At 42.2% G+C, this 17,105-nt stretch overlaps 1 protein-coding gene across 1 annotated transcript; it reads right to left on the bottom strand.

Annotated features, from left to right (window-relative positions):
- Positions 1 to 220: 220 nt before the first annotated feature.
- LOC110538265 (heparan sulfate glucosamine 3-O-sulfotransferase 2-like) lies at positions 221 to 16,238 on the bottom strand. Its single transcript, XM_021624980.3, has 2 exons — positions 15,122 to 16,238; positions 221 to 1,210 (listed from the first exon to the last, which is right to left on the bottom strand). Exons 1-2 carry the CDS (start codon positions 15,655 to 15,657, stop codon positions 592 to 594), a joined length of 1,155 nt encoding a protein of 384 aa, XP_021480655.1. The 5' UTR covers positions 15,658 to 16,238; the 3' UTR covers positions 221 to 591.
- Positions 16,239 to 17,105: the final 867 nt, after the last annotated feature.

The raw sequence follows: 17,105 nt of genomic DNA, 5'->3' as shown, positions 1-17,105 counted from the left end.
TACACACCGCCTCTTCTGAAAAGACAAATGCTTACAAGTATCATCATAATGCCCATGATTTGATACGATAATATGCACGAGGGCATCCATTAACCGTTTTTACATTCATCATTGCCAGAATGCCTTTATGATACACATTTTATGCCGAGTTTACATACTATAGCTTTGTGTTGTCTGTGATCATACTGTAGCATAGGACAGACATGTTACAACAAATCTCAGCTGTCTCTATACTCTTTATTGTTGTCCATTGAGTTGGAACGATTGACATGGTACAGTGTTCTAAAAGTAACAGGCCTTTGTGAAGAAACACAATTTAGTGTATGACAAATACTAATTGTGAGAATAAATGGCATGGCAGCATATGTTTCTATCTTATTTGGTTAACACAACCAGCATGATGTTAAAGTAGGAAGTTATATCAAAGGTTTTAAAGTTAAAGGCAGATTATGTACACCTTGTTAAACTCGCACTGTATATTCAAACATGAAGAGAAATTGGATTCACTTTAAGGTGTCCTCATTCGAATGACTCCACTGAGGTATTCATTTCAATAAACACATATCACCTGCTTTTTTAAAAATCCGATTCTCAATCCCACCTAAAGTCTTGTCCCACCATCTCATAGAATTTGATATTAAAAGGCCTATAAAAGTCCCGTAGCTGCTCAATGACCTCTCGGTCGATCTGCACGTGAGTTCTACCCTTTGACTTGCCCAGGCAGCGGGGCTGGCTGCTGCTCTCTGGCTTCTTCAGGCAAGGGAAGCCTTTGGTTCGGTTAAAGTAGAAGTGCTTGTCTGTGATGATGCGTTTGAGACCCAAGAAGTCCTGGACTCGGCCCAGCTCCCCCGCCGGGTCCGTGATCAGCCGCTCGCCGCTCACAAAGTGGATCTGGGAAAGGCGAAAGTACTGCAGCCAGTTCTCTAGGTGGAGGATGTACATCCCTATGCGGATAGCGTTCCATGAGGTGTCTACCAGACCCTGGCTCCGGTTCTGGAAGGCCAGCTCCTCGAAGGTGGGGATGTCCGGCTTCTTGGACAGGGTCTGTGTGTAGTCTGAGATGGCCCTGGTGACTGGGTTACGCACCACCACAATCAGCTTGGTGTTTGGGGACATACTGGCGATGCGTCTGGGAGCCTCTCGTGTCACAAAGTAGCTGGGGGTTTTCTCCAAGGTGATTTGGCTGTCTAGAGTCCGTGGCATTAGTCCTCTAAATAGGGAAAGACAGAAAGAGAAAAATGTTGACTTACAATGCATTTTTTTATGCCTGGAATCCATTGTATTAGTACTCTAGAAGGGGATAGAATAGTAAAGCAATTTAATTGTCGTGCAGAAATTGTTATCCACTTCGATAGCTGAAAAGGTTTCATGAAAACAACTCCTGTTCCCTATCTCCAGGGTGACAGTGATGCTGAGGGCTGGAGGGAAATCATCCAATCACATTTTAGACTGGTGTTCATAAATCACCATCACCTGCATTAAGGATATCCAACAGAAAAAGATGCTTGGGAGAATCTGGGTCACACTAAATAGGTCATCATCTTAAAATGTTTGTAAAGTTTTTCTCATATCCACGGAATCTATGCATAGCAAAGTAAAGACTAGTGTTCTGATATTTTCCAAGAAAATGTAGAGACTGGCATTGCTCTGGGAATTTCCTTTCATCATTCGAGCAATGGGAGTTAAGAAATGCATCAATCCTGTTTAAAACCTGGGTTATGCAAAAGTTGGATTTAAACATGGAGCCACTGGAGCCACATGAGCCAAGTAAAGCCCCACCGGCCAAACCCTCCCCTAACCCGAACAACGCTGGGCCAAACCCTCCCCTAACCCGAACAACGCTGGGCCAATCGTGCATCGTCCTATGGGACTCCCGGCCATGGCTGGTTGTGGCACAGCCCGGGAATGAACCCGGGTTAGAACAGAAGTGTGTCTTCTGGCTTTCCCAACATGCTTCTGGTCCACCTCTCTAACCTCTAGGCTACTGGGCTTTCCCATAGTGTATCCATAATACAAGCTCTAGATCCAGTAAAATGCTTCTTCCCTCCAGGTCAGGACCTTATTTCCTAGAAACATTTGAACATTAACATGGATAGATCCCACCTGAAGTGCATCGAGCAGTTTCTCCAAAAACCATTCTTGCACTAAAACAGATACAGTAAATAAAATAGTAACTTCATGTCTATGACTGATGATTCTGTGCTTCCTTTGTGGCAACAGTTTGGGGAAGGCCCTTTCCTGTTTCAGGGTGACAATATAGAAATGGTTTGTTGAGATCTTTGTGGAAGAACTTGACTGTCCTGCTCAGAGCCTATTCTCAACTCCATGGAACACCTTTGGGATGAACTGGAACACCGACTGCGAGCAGGGCCTAATCGCCCCAACATCACTGCCCGACCTCACTAATGCTCTTGTGGCTGAATGGAAGCAAGTCCCCGCAGCAATGTTCCAACATCTATTGGAAAGCCTTCCCAGAAGAGTGGAGGCTGTTATTGCAGCATAGGGGGCTACCAACTCCATATTAATGCCTATGATTTTGGAATGAGATGTTTGACTTGAAGGTGTCCACGTACTTTTGGTCATGTAGTGTACCTTTACAGTCTGAGAAATATTGATCAGTTTAGCTTGATTTATGAATCCTGTGCTGGTCTGCTGGGTGTCTCAGTTAGCCTCACCAGTTTAGGGCCACAGGCAATCATTAATCTCCCATGGGATGGAAGGACCAGAACAGCAGTAGCACCATCCCCAGAAAACAGCTTTACCGTACGCTAAAAACATGCTACTATATCTCAGGTGCTATGTGATGGAGTCCTAACTTAGTTACATCATCAACCTTAACCTATAGCATAGCATATTCTTCCTCTTTCTTCACACTTCCATCATCATACATGTATTATTGAGTTGATGGAATTTTAGGAAACTATATAATCTCATGGAGAAAGCTACAGACATTCCAACACTGTTGGGTTATATAATTTCAAACGCTACCCTTTTCTGTTTAGACAATTCTTACCAACACTGTTAAAATTAACAGCTGCAATTAGGCATATTACATAAACCTTTTTAAAAAATCCACACAACCAACAACCAGGATAGTGTTACTGACAGTCTAACACTTCCCCTGTTGCCTAGTGCAGGAGCTGAACGCAGCGTGAACAAGATCTGAAATTCTCACTCTTTTGCTGATGAGGAGTGTTGGTGCTGTACTTGCTTTAGCAGCAGTACTTCGTAGCATTTCCCAAAGTGCCACCAAGAGGTGCATTTCTTGTCGATTAGGAATGAAAGAAAATCCATCACCTCCTGTAACTTCATTTAATCCACCAAGGTTTCAGATGAGACCAGGACACAAAGAGGTTATGTGGAGCTTTCCATAGAGAAAGCCATAATGGAACATATCATTCATGGGATGCTCTTACTTCACACAACCAATTACATTCTCCATTTTCCAAGTACAAGACGACAATGATCCACTGCCTAAAGATGGACATGTGCATTTTGGGGAGCACAAGAACAACATGACATGCTGACATTATCCACTGGGTTTGCTGAGTCATGGGTTTGGTTGAACAGAAACCTAGCTTGAATCGAACTGTATTTGTTCATGATTGGAGTGATGAGATACACATGTACATTTGCTCTTTCGATTATTCCCCCCTTCTCTTTGTCATTAAACATTAACAACTTGTCAGGGACAGCTTTATCACTGTTTTATTAATCTGATTTAAATTGGTGGAATTTGCATTACCATGATGTGAACTTCCATAGAGCAGGCCTACATGTTGTGCACACATTCTCATTTCAGCAGGGACTTAATCCATGTCATGTATTTGAAAAATGAATTTACCCTCTCAGGTGTAATCAGAAAGAAATATGCAATAATTACAATATATTACATTGATCAAATAAATTGTCCACCTGCTGTTCTCTATAGTTTTTTTATTGAACCAACATTTGTTTTACAGATATTGAATATTATAAATTAAAGCCCATTCACATGATCACAAAACGTTCAATTGACCAGAATATAAACCCGCTTCTCATCAAGAAATATTTCATTCATGTTTAACTATAGTGCCATCTTCCATTTTCCTCTTATGTAAATACCCAAACCGAGGAGAATAACAGTTATTCATGTGAGCATACTGACTGCGTTACTGAGAACACAACCACCACCGTGGGAAATTAGGAATGGCTCCATGCAAAGGTCTGATATCACACCTGAAACTTCCACAAACATGAATTGCCACTTGCTATTTGCGTTGGCCTTCCTGTATGTAGATGCCTGCCTTTTTCAATGGAGGTGCTTGTAGCATAAGAGAGGACAGGAGGCTCTCGCTGTAATTGTAATGTGCCAAGGTTACTGTGACATGTTGTAAGCCATTTAGCAGCAGTGTATTCTGTCCTGACACCCTATGGTGCTTGAAGAGAACAGCGAGCACCTTCAGTAGTGTAGCTTTCTAAAAACCTTCATTGTTGCTCGATAGGCCTACTCTCAAAAGGATAGGGTTACCATGATCACTCCAGCTCTCAATACCCACGAGCTTTGTGGAGCTCTGGGACTAAGTTACAGTGGAGAATGCTGGTAGATGATATATTGTAAATCATATCAGATAACTCTGTAGAATTAACCATTAGTAAAATATTAATAATGAGATAGAATATGGTTGGAAGGTATACACACAATGTGGAACTGTACTGCCATTGCACACATTTTGACACATACAGTACACCCACACACACACACACACACACACACACACACACACACACACACACACACACACACACACACACACACACACACACACATATCTATAAAGCTGGCAGTAACTGGCATTTTGTGTCATGAATCAAAGTTGTAGAGAGATGGATGGGCTCCCTGCTCTGATCATCATCCGGATCCTGTAAGCTGGAACTAAATTGACTGGAGTAATTTACAGCCGTCTCATGTTCAGGTTATTGGTGAAACTCTGAGAGGAGTCAGGATGTGTTACAGGCTTGGCTGTGACATTTTAATCACTCTGTTAAAATGAACCGAGGTGTGGAAAATCTATCCCAACATTGTAAATGTGCCCAGTGCTCACGAGATTGCAAAGGGATAGCAATTCCCCCATCACCGGTAAAAACACACGTGTGTATTTAATACCCCCCTGACAGATGTGTTGAGACCAACACCTAAAAATCATGTCTGGCATACTGTAACATTAAAAGTGCTAAAGGATGTGCCAAGTTCTCTGGCTGCTAACGTGGCTCCACTGAGAAGTCAACATTGTACAGACACCCAGGCACCAGCTATATCAGGCATGTAAGACCGTAGCAGCAGGTAAAGGTCAGCTTTGGATCATCTCCTTCAGCACAATCAATTAACCCAGACCTCGCCAGTGTAACTTCATTGACATTTCAAATCAAGAGGGAATTGAGTGCATTATAAGAGTCCTCAGTAAATATTTGCTTGTGAACCACAGTAGAGCGTATACATTACTTTGGTATGGTCATTAGCAAGTCTTTGATGTGGACGAAATGGAATGTGTGTGACGGCAGATGCACAGAACACCTGTAGCATCTCTAAGGTTGAGCTAAAATGTAGCATAGCATCTTTCAATAGATGTACAGAACATGTGTGGCCTCTCTAAGGTTGAGTTAAAACGTAGCATAGTATCTTTCAATAGATGTAGAGAACATGTGGAGCCTCTCTAAGGTTGAGTTAAAACGTAGCATAGCATCTTTCATTAGATGTACAGAGTCAGGTGTTGATGTGGCTAACTCAAAAACTCAATCATGGAGTATTCTGTTTAATCTCAAACCTTTGTGGCACAGGAGGTTTGTGGCACCTTAATTGGGGAGGACAGGCTCGTGGTAATGGCTGGAGCGGAATCAGTGGAATGGTATCAAATACATCAAACATGGTTTGATGTCATTGCATTTGCTCCGTTTCAGACATTATTATGAGCCATCCTCCCCTCAGCAGCCTCCACTGCTTTGTGGATATTGTTTGGCTTCTTCAATGTTGTATTCATGTCCTCCACGTTCAAGCTATCATCCACTGTCAGTAGAAAGGTTGTGGCGATGACACACTGTTTTCAACCAAATTAATCCAGGCCTCATGGTACTAATTACCCAGCTTTATGATGAGTCGGAGGATTGGACAGTAATGCGAGGGCCAGGCCTGATCTGATTGGGATTTAAATTGGAAACCATCAATCATGACAAGCAGGCAGCGTCCCTGCAACAGACAGACAGACGGTGAGATTTAGAGAGTGGCCCCTATCTCTGGCAGAGCAGAACGTGTCTGTCATCACACAGACTAATAATGAACCCGGCCTATTATACAATACACAGCTTGTGAGTTACTGCCTACTAACCAGGGACAGGGAGCATGGTGACTTCAACGTATCCATTATCTGTGGTGTTGGGATGGCCTCGGCTCGAGCCGGGGTTATTTGGAAAAGCCCCTGATTAAATTATGACAAAGGTCTCATGGCTCATCATGGTCACTTCCAAATGATCTGTAGAACGTAAGCTGAAGTGAGATCAGTGCAGGGAAAAGCCTGGCATTTAGAGCATGTCTATACTGCTTTCTTGGTGGATGCTAAGAGCATGTTGTTGAAGTGTGGTGTTACACAGTATTGTATGTGGATTTCAAAGCTTTCTCACATACTGCACCTCTATTACCGGGGCCTGAATTATATTCACATTCACATAGGCAGTCATACTCTTATCCATTGCTTTCATTCTGAAGCCTTTCATCTTCTAAGTTGTATTACATTTCACAACAATACAGTGAAAACTATCTAAGGTTATAGGATCCAGGGAAAGGTAATACCAGTATGTGAGAAAGCTTTTAAATCATTATAGAGTATGGCTACAAACTACTTTATGTGTCTATGTTTAAGGTATGGCTACGGCATATCTTCAATGACACAAGGAGGGTTAATTTGTACAGACCATGTTATGTTACGGTTGCGAACAACCCAGATTGCAATTACACAGCTTCATGTGTTCTAACGCACAATGCTGTAATAAAACCAGAGTCGCTGTTCAACCGCATCACCAGCTGCAGTCTACTCCCCTCGCCTGGTACGAAGGAAATAGCTTCATTCTGTCTCCACTGGAAAAGATTATCTTATTAATATTTCACTCACTCCCATTTCTGCTGGGATGACGTCCAAGCATTAATCACCAGTCAGCAGCGACAGAAGCTGGTCTCAATGGAAGTCAATTAAGAGTTACCGAGCAATGTCCCAGACAGCAATACTGAAGTCAGGTCAGCTGGTTAACTAGACCAAGAAATCAGTTAGAGTCAACTGCCAAGACAACCAGCAGCAGGTCTTATTCAATTTGAAACAAAGCTCTGATCTGTTGTGTACACACCTTGTCAATCTTTTCCAGAGTAAACTATGTTTTTACATAAGGACTGTCCTGTTTGTCTGTATGGGAAACAAATATTTCAGAATCAGAATCAGTCTGACCTCAATGATGTCTGATTTAGTCGTGTTGTCTGTGCACTACGTTTCACAGAAATGACAGCATATTGGAATATTCTAATCCACTGAGGATGTTGAGAGACAATTGCTCTCCTGAAGCAATAAAGTGTTGAATTAAGGCGAACCAAATGCTGTTACTGTGTCTGACTTTTATGTGGGAAAGTGTCCAACTATCCCAAAATGAAGACACTCTCAGGAAGACCCCGAAATCCATGGCTGGCAAGCTGCACGTCCTCAGATGAGCATTTCAGTTAATTGTGTAAATGTTTCAGATTAATTAACTGCGGCTCAGCTGCCAATGTCAATGAAACACAATGTAAACAAAACTATTTCAGTGCATGTCAGCCTGTCCTCACATCCTGTTCAGTTTAAACTTGTTTCCTCCTGTCACATTTCGCCCTGTCTGTCTTTGCAAAAGGCTTTCTGCTGAACTGCAGGGAATAATGGAAAACATTACCAACGCATAATGAGACACTGCAAATATTCATTCAGTCTGTAGTTGAAATGCAAATGGTTCCAAAGACACCTGGCATATGCTAGAGATAGGAAATATTGGAATGTTGCTGGCAAGGAATCAAATCAAATCAAATAACATTTTATTTGTCACATGCGCCGAATACAACTGGTGAGTGAAATGCTTATTTAGAAGCCCTTAACCAACAATGCTTCAAGAAGTTAATAAAAAATTTAAAAAACAAGTGTTAAGTAAAAAATAGATGAGTCAAAAATGACAATTTTTGAATAAAAGTAACAAAAATATATATACGGGGGTACCGATACAGAGTCAATGTGCGGGGGCAGCGGTTAGTCAAGGTAATTGAGCTGAAATGTACATGCAGTTAGAGTGACTATGCATAGATTATAAACAGATTGTAGCAACAGTGCAAAAGAGGGGTCTGGGTAGCCCTTTGGTTAGCTGTTCAGGAGTCTTGGTAATCCGTCTGGCCCTGCGGTCTTGTGAATGTTGACCTGTTTAAAGGTCTTACTCACATCGGCTATGGAGAGCGTGATCACACAGTCTTCCAGAACAGCTGGTGCTCTCATGCATGTTTCAGTGTTACTTGCCTCGAAACGAGTATATAAGTAATTTAGCTCGTCTGGTAGGTTTGTGTCACTTGTCTGGTAGGTTTGTGTCTGTAATAGTTTGTAAGCCCTGCCACTTCCGAGGAGTGTTGGAGCCCTTTATTAACGCTTTGCCTATTTGGTGGTTTGTCGTGGGGCATAGCAGAATTTCTTATAAGCTTCCGGGTTAGAGCCCCGCTCCTTGAAAGCGGCAGTTCTACCCTTTAGCTCAGTGCAGATGTTGTCTGTAATCCATGGCTTCTGGTTGGGGTATGTACATTACATACGGTCACTGTGGGGATGACAACATTGATGCACTTATTGATGAGGCCAGTGATTGATGTGGTGTACTCCTCAATGCCATCGGAAGAATCCCGGAATATATTATAGTCTGTGCTTGCAAAACAGTCCTGTAGCTTAGCATCTGCTTCATCTGACTACTTTCTTGTTGACCGAGTCACTGGTGCTTCCTGCTTTAGTTTTGCTTGTAAGCAGAAATCAGAAGGATAGAATTATGGTCAGATTTGCCAAATGGAGGGCGAGGGAGAGCTTTGTACCTGTCTCTGTGTGTGGAGTACAGGTGGTCTGGAGTTGTTTTCCTTCTGGTTGCACATTTGATAGAAATGAGTTAAAACTGATTTGAGTTTCCCTGCATGAAAGTCCCCGCCTCTGGATGAGCATTTTCCTGTTTGCTTATGGCTGCATACAGCTCATTGAGTGCTGTCTTAGTGCCAGCATCAGTCTGCAGCGGTATATAGACAGCTACGAAAAATATAGATGTAAACTCTCTTGGTAAATAATGTGGTCGACAGCTTATCATGAGATACTCTATCTCAGGCGAGCGAAACCTCGAGACTTCCTAAGAATTTGTGCACCAGCTGTTGTTTACAAATACACATAGGCCGCCGCCCCTTGTCTTACCAGAGGCTGCTGTTCTATCCTGCCGAAAAAGCTTGAAACCCGCCAGCTGTATGTTAATCATGTCGTCGTTCAGCCATGACTCGGTGAAACATAAGATATCACAGTTTGTAATGTCCTGTTGGTAGGATATTTGTGATCGTAGTTTGTCTATTTTATAATAGATTGATTGTACGTTGGCTAATAGGACCTATGGTAAAGGTAGATTATCTTCTCGGCGATCCTTACAATGCACCCGGACCGTCGTCCACGATATCTCCGTCTTTTCCTCCTGCGAATGACAGGGATGAGGGCCTTGTAGGGTGTCTGGAGTAAATTTTTCCCGTCCAACTCGTTGGAAGAAGAAGAATTCCTACAGTACGGGGTGAGTCATCGCTGCCCTGATATCAAGAAGCTCTTTACGATCATAAGACACGGTGGGAGAAACATTATGTACAAAATAAGTTACAAATAATGCAAAAAAAAATTACACAATAGCACAATTGGTCATGGGATCGTAAAACGGCGGCCATCTCCTTCGGCGCCATTATCATTCCGGAAATTGTTTGACGCGTGTATACTATGTATTGTACTAACTAGACTAGACTCCAGGAAAAACAGTTTGAACAGAGTTGTACATATCCCCATTTAATTAATCAAACTCAATTTACTACAGTCAAAACTGCACATTTATTTAATCAAATTATACATTGCTAGGCATGGTGTCGGCCATGTTAGATTCCATCTCTCAGAATAACATCATTGTGTGGCCTTGCCTCCAGGGTGGTCTACCATTCTCAAAAGCTCTTAATGATATGTACAGCTGGGTTACCTAAGGTTGGTAAAGTCTCTATCCCTGTCTCTTTGAGTAGGAAACTCACAACACCACTACCTCTGTCTCTTGCTGCCGGCAACTCCAGCTAATGACTTATTCAATACAAAATCCTAATACCAAAACCTCACTGTGCCATGGTGTCTTTGGAGGATATTCCCGGGAGGAGTTGTTTTTGTAATTAATGTTAACTGCTACATGTTTCTGAGCTATATCGGGATTAAGACTCCTCATTACTAGTGGAAAGAGATGCCTGGGCCAGTGGAATGTGCAGTTCCCTCCGTTAAATGAGCAGCAGACAACTTTCTGTCCTCGTCAACCTTTCTGACGTTAGAGTTCCGGGGCTCAGTATCCTCCCTGAGCCAATTAACAGTGGACCTGGAGAATAATCTTGGCTGAAGCCGATTCTACGAGGCCTCTTGCACAATTTGAACACTTCTCAGGGAATCTATTTGATGTGCGTCTGACTCCTGTAAAATCAGTAGAGCTGAGATGCCCTTTTAAGTTCTGATGGTGATGGTGTGTAGTGATGCAGATTTGTTAGATTTTTTTCATCGTGTGCGAAAATTTGAAAAACGCGTCCACGAAGTGTTGCGTAATTGGTTGCAGTATAATGTATGATTCAGCTACCCCTTATATAGTCACAGGGATGGAGAGACACTCACATGCAATCTACATTTTTATTTTTACCTTTATTTAACTAGGCAAGTCAATAAGAACAAATTCTTATTTTCACTGACGGCCTAAGAACAGTGGGTTAACTGTCTTGTTCAGGGGCAGAACGACAGATTTTTACCTTGTCAGCTCGGGGATTTTGAATCTTTCTAACCACTAGACTACCTGCCGCCACAAATGAGGCCAAATGGGTCTTATTCTATTTTGGAGATTGAGTAATTGCACCATTTCACTGTCGTCGCACAGGTCTCTCACTTACAGTGGGGTGAAAATAGTTGGATTATGCAAGTAATTCACAATGAAAAAGAATAAAAATAGAGGACAATCTATCACAGTGCCTCATTAGACGATGGTGACAATCATATTATTTAATGCTGAGACCAGGTCGTATTAGTTCTAGTCTGCTTAAAGTTTCAGCCACCATGACTGAGGTGAACTAATCTAGCAAACACTTATTACATTTAAATGGATGTTGTCTCATGTCTTAGACTGAAATCAAATGAAAAATAAGACTCTCTAAAGCACATTAAAGGTGATTTGTATAGAACTTCTGACGTTAATCAGCCAATTTATCTTTCTCATTACTGGCGGCATTTATGTGGCTCTTATTGCAAGATGTCAATGGCTAAACTAAAATTGCTTTCAGAGGGGATTAGAGACACTGTTGCTAGGTCCTGGCCTCTGTGGCATTTTAATTAATCAGTCCCCAAATAGTACTGGTGAATTTAGAGCCTGTGTGTGTGTGTGTGTGTGTGTGTGTGTGTGTGTGTGTGTGTGTGTGTGTGTGTGTGTGTGTGTGTGTGTGTGTGTGTGTGTGTGTGTGTGTGTGTGTGTGTGTGTGTGTGTGTGTGTGTGTGTGTGTGTGTGTGTGTTTGTGTGTGTGTGTGTGTGTCTGTGTGTGTGTGTGTCTGTGTGTGTCTGTGTGTGTGTGTGTGCATGCATGGAGGTGGATACGTAAGTGTGGATGTGTAATTGATAGTTAACGTGAAACTAATTACATGAATACAGTATCTGCTAATATTGGCACTATATTGGCACAACCCTACTGCACACAAACTTCCCACTGTTCTATTAGTCTAATATTAGCATTATTGCAGTTATATTATAGGCCTATTCTTAACCTCCAGAGCTAAGTGCGTGAAAAAGCACTGCTATGTCGAGTCCTCAGCCCTGAACTGAATGCCTCCAAGTCCCTTTTATTGATTTAATCAGCTCCCCATGGGTGAGTCTGACTCAATTGACTTAAACACAGCAGGTATAAATGGCTTTACACTGCGATGGGACAGTGAGCACAAACAGGCACCATGTTCTGTCAGAGAGGAGAATGCGACACCTGTGTAATGCCTGCTTTTAGGCATGCAGGTACCATCTTCAGCAATGGTCTTACGGCTGCCAAGGGATGAGAGCAGGTAGAGTCACACAACTGAGCCAAGCTGAGCTGAGATTTACTGGATCTGGACATGCTGGAAAGGATCATGTGAAAGGAAAATATAAAAGCCAGCGCGGTACTGTTTGGGTAGGCACAATAATGAGAAAAGGCTATTACTCTCCTATGAACTTCTTTATCCAAGGTCTGCCTTGTGGGTCAGAGACAGCGCCAGTGTCCCGTCTCATCGATGTACAGTACACTGGAGGGACATCCCGTCAGAGGGAAGGCAGGAGGAGTCCTAACTTATCAGAGGTCACTAATCAATATTAGCCATGTTTCTGCTGGAGAGGGTTTCTTAAAAGTCTGCCCCTGAAAATATCTATGACCGTTGATCTGCATGTTTACTTACTGAAATTTGACACTGCAGCTATACTGTGGCATTTCAACCTGGGTATCAAGTCAAAGTAACTTCATCCTTGATTTGGGGCATGATTTACTTGTAATGCTTACTATTACAATTGCTTCCGGTCTGAGTGTTTATTTTAATCTGGTATTCCGAAATATTTGTACACCTTGAGAAATCAAAGCTTTAGATCAATTATCTCACAAACTACACTATATAGTATGTGCCCCCACCTTCAAATTAGGGGATTTTACTATTTCAGTCACACCGTTGCTGACAGGTATATAAAATTGAGCACACAGCCATGCAATCTCCATAGACAAACATTGGCAGTAGAATGTCCATACTGAAGAGCTCATTGACTTTCAACAAGTCAGTTAGTTAAATTTCTGCATTGCTACAGCTGCCCCGGTCAATTGTTGTTATTGTGAAGTGGAAATGTCTAGGAGCAACAACAGCTCAGCTGCAAGGTGGTAGGCCACACAAGCTCACAGAACAGGACCGCCGAGTGCTGAAGCGCGAGGCAAGTAGCGAGTAGAAATCATCTGTGTTCGGTTGCAGCCCTCACTACCGTGTTCCAAACTGCCTCTGGAAGCAACGTCAACACAATAACTGTTCATCAGAAGCTTCATGAAATGGGTTTCCATGGATGAACAGCCACACACAAGCCTAAGATCACCATGCGCAATGCCAAGCATCGGCTGGAGTGGTGTGAAGCTCGCCACAATGGAGCAGTGGAAACAGGTTCTCTGGAGTGATGAATCACGCTTCACCAACTGGCAGTCCGTTGGACGAATCTGGGTTTGAGGGATGCCAGGAGAACGCTACCTTCCCCAATGCACAGTGCCAACTATAAAGTTTGGTGTAGGAGGAATGATGGTCTGGGGCTGTTTTTCATGGTTCAGGCTAGGCCGCTTAGTTCCAGTGAAGGGAAAACTTAACGCTACAGCATACAATGACATTCTAGACGATTCTGTACTTCCAACTTTGTAGCAAAGGTTGGAGGAAAAACTTTTCCTGTTTCAGCATGACAATGCCCCCATGCACAAAGTGAGGTCCATACAGAAAAGGTTTTTTGGGATCAGTGTGGAAGAACTTGACTGGCCTGTACAGAGCCCTGACCTCAACCCCATCGAACACCTTAGGGATGAATTGGAACAGCGACTACGACCCAACCTCACTAATGCTCTTGTGGCTGAATGGAAGCAAGTCCCCGCAACAATGTTCCAACATCTAGTGGAAAGTCTTACCAGAAGAGTGGAGGTTGTTATAGCAGCAATGGGGGCTACCAACTCCATATTAATGCCCATCATTTTGGAATTAGATGTTCGACGAGCAGGTGTCCACATAATTTTCGGGCATCTAGTGTATCTACACTGAGAATACAAAACATTAATAACACCTGCACTTTCCATGAAATAAACTGACCAGGTGAATCCAGGTGAAAGCAATAATCCCTTATTGACGTCACTTTTTAAATCCACTTCAATTACTGTAGATGAAGGGGAGGAGAACAGTTAAAGAAGGACATTTAAGCCTTGAGACAATTGAGATATGGATTGTGTGTGTACCATTCAGAGGGTGAATGGGCAAGACAAAATATTTAAGTGCCTTTGAACGGGGTACGGTAGTAGGTGCCAGGTGCACCGGTTTGTGTCAAGAACAGCAACGCTGCTGGGTTTTTCACACTCAACGGTTTCCCGTGTGTATCAAAAATTGTCCACCACCCAAAGGACATCCAGCCAACTTGACACAACGGTGGGAAGCATTGGAGTCAACATGGGCCAGCATCTCTGTGGACCGCTTTCGACACCTTGTAGAGTCCATGCCCCGATGAACTGAGTCTGCAACTCAATATCCGGAAGGTGTCCCTAGTATTTGTTATACTCAGTGTATCTATGAGTGTTCTCTGCTGTATTGTGTTACAAGAAAGGATCTCTAAGTGATCATTATCAACAATTATCAACAACAAAAAAACAAGAGTGGTAAATAGAGAGGAGGGAATATACTGCACACTTATTCCATTCCACAAGGTACATGATTAGCCTAATGATCATGAAAAACGTTATGGACTTTCATGAACACAATCGTGGGACGTTCAAGTATACACCCTGGTACACACTTTTAAAGCTGACTGATAATGTCAGAGATACACATTAGAATAGAATGGATACAGATGCAATACACCCAATAATATTTATATTATCTCATAGGCAGGCCTACATACATTAGGTTGTAGGAAGTTATAAACCTACTTAGCCTAAGCCTACTGTTTTATTGTGACAAATGCCTTTGTAGGGGCCGTGCACTTGTTCAACAAATAAAATATTGAAAATGAAATATATCATAAACAGACAAATTAGTTTCTTATATATTTAAATCAACGTGACATTTCGTACCTGTACCAGTCCAATCCTCTGTCATAGTTTCTATCGAAAAAGTGGGGCTCTGTTCCAAGCGCGCGTACATCTGGATGAATTCGAATGAACTCCAGCACCGCCCTGGTGCCGCCCTTCTTCACCCCGACGATTAGTGCGTTAGGTAACTTTTTGTTTCCATATTTCTGTGCAACAGTAATATTATATTCGGATGGGGCAATACTCCGTTTGTGAGTGATGGGCAAGGCAGAATTTCTACTTTGGTTGCGAGCATGACTTGATCCTTGGTGAGTGAGTGCCACGTTTAAAGTCTCATCCAGAGCAGTCCTCCTGTCCGCGGTGCAATCTTTTTGCAGAAGTTTTTTGCTTCCTACGTTCTTGTGATGGAGGCACATTTTTTCCTCATAACTCTGGGTTGGCATGATTGTACCACAACAAAACAGTATGCTGTAGCATAAATATGTGAAGGACAATGAAATGGTGAATATAAAAATAAATCGTTTGCTCAACCTATTTGAAGATGGCACGATTCGGTTTGAGATCAACCTATATGCCATATCTCCATGGGTCAAGGGACTGCATGTTTTTCTTCTGTGCTGCGCCTGGACTGCGGTGTCTCCCTGTGGAAACGGACTCTGCCTCTGTCAACAACCCAATACGACAGAAAACCAGGTAAATGTTCCTCCAAGAAATTACCTGTGCACAATTTGCATCGTTTTCAATTGAACAATTGTTTGATAACTTTGGAATAAAGTGATTTCAGCCATTTTCTTGGAAAAAGTAGAATGATCCCGCCTAAATGAGTTCATATAGTTTGAGTGGTAGGATGATTGCATCTGTAATATTAACTAATTGCATAATATTTTGTCGAAACACTTAAACCTCCACGGAGTCGTTATCCTCAATCCCATTCTTCGTTTTCCTCAATCCGTTGGTCTGGGTAAAATATGCCGTTCGTTGGATAATGATGAGTGACTTTGGAAACCTGCCGAAATCCATAAATCTGCATCTCTTCCAAAAGGCACGGTGTAATCTGCCATTGACTCTAATCCGTGCGAAGCCTCAGCCTCGCCTTCACGGGATCTGCGATGTTCAGCTCATGTTTGGCTGCTTTCTCAAAGTTCTCAAGAATTCCGTTGCGGCAGTCAGGGACAGATGATGAATATATAAAGATGCTGCCTGACGTCACTCTTCATATGATCATATTCTCCATGCATTTAACTTTTTAAAGGAATACTCCTGATAGCCTATTTTATAGAGACATACAACATATATAGTTGGCAGGTGAAGCATAGTTTATGTGAATACCTGTGTGGGAACATTTCCACATAACTCACATGAATTTGTGTTCTCGTAGCCAATTGGAATTCATAGGACATCAAGCAGATTTTTTTTGAAAATAACTTTGAATTGCACAATGGCAAGCTCATTAATTGCTCCCTTTCAATCACGAAAGTGCACAACAAAGATGATCTCTAATCTTGAATCTCCAAGCTGTTGCACAGATCTCTGCTTTCACGGACAATCTAAACTGAGAGACATGACTGAATATTCCTTGTCTGAGTCATGAAAGGCTTAGATTTGAACAGGTGAAATCTCCATGATTCTATGCTCTCTCTCACAGATGGGTGTTCTGGGGCCCTGCACTGTAGCCAAGGAGATAAACACGTTGCTTTGTGTCATACCTAAGCACAACAATTGAGCAGATGTTATAAAAAAAAGCCATACAGTCTACCCACCAGACAACATCGAATCAAATCACATTTTATTTGTCACACGCGCCGAATACAACAGTGAAATGCTTACTTACAGGCCCTTAACCAACAATGCAGTTTTACGAAAAATAAGTGTTCTTAAAACTGCATTGTTGGTTAAGGGCTTGTAAGTAAGTATAAGAATCAAAATATTTATCCACACACACAAATACAAACACACACATATTTGTTATTCCACAATTCCATCACAGCTTTTTATTTCAGGCATTTTAGCATCATTACTTGAAAAC

The sequence above is a fragment of the Oncorhynchus mykiss genome, chromosome 12 (genome assembly GCF_057628025.1).
Source record: "Oncorhynchus mykiss isolate SJ-2025 chromosome 12, ASM5762802v1, whole genome shotgun sequence".
In the NCBI taxonomy this organism is placed as follows: Eukaryota; Metazoa; Chordata; class Actinopteri; order Salmoniformes; family Salmonidae; genus Oncorhynchus; species Oncorhynchus mykiss.
The sequence above is the reverse complement of the archived record's forward strand: the minus strand, read 5'-3'. Positions and strand labels throughout refer to the sequence as shown.

What these genes read in the sequence shown, in the direction of transcription:
- LOC110538265 (XM_021624980.3), bottom strand. Translation starts at nt 15,657, where the DNA reads ATGGCATATAGGTTGATCTCAAACCGAATCGTGCCATCTTCAAATAGG. An exon ending in AGAGGATTGGACTGGTACAG is followed by an intron (nt 1,211 to 15,121) that starts GTACGAAATGTC and finishes TTCCCTATTTAG; the next exon opens with AGGACTAATGCCACGGACTC.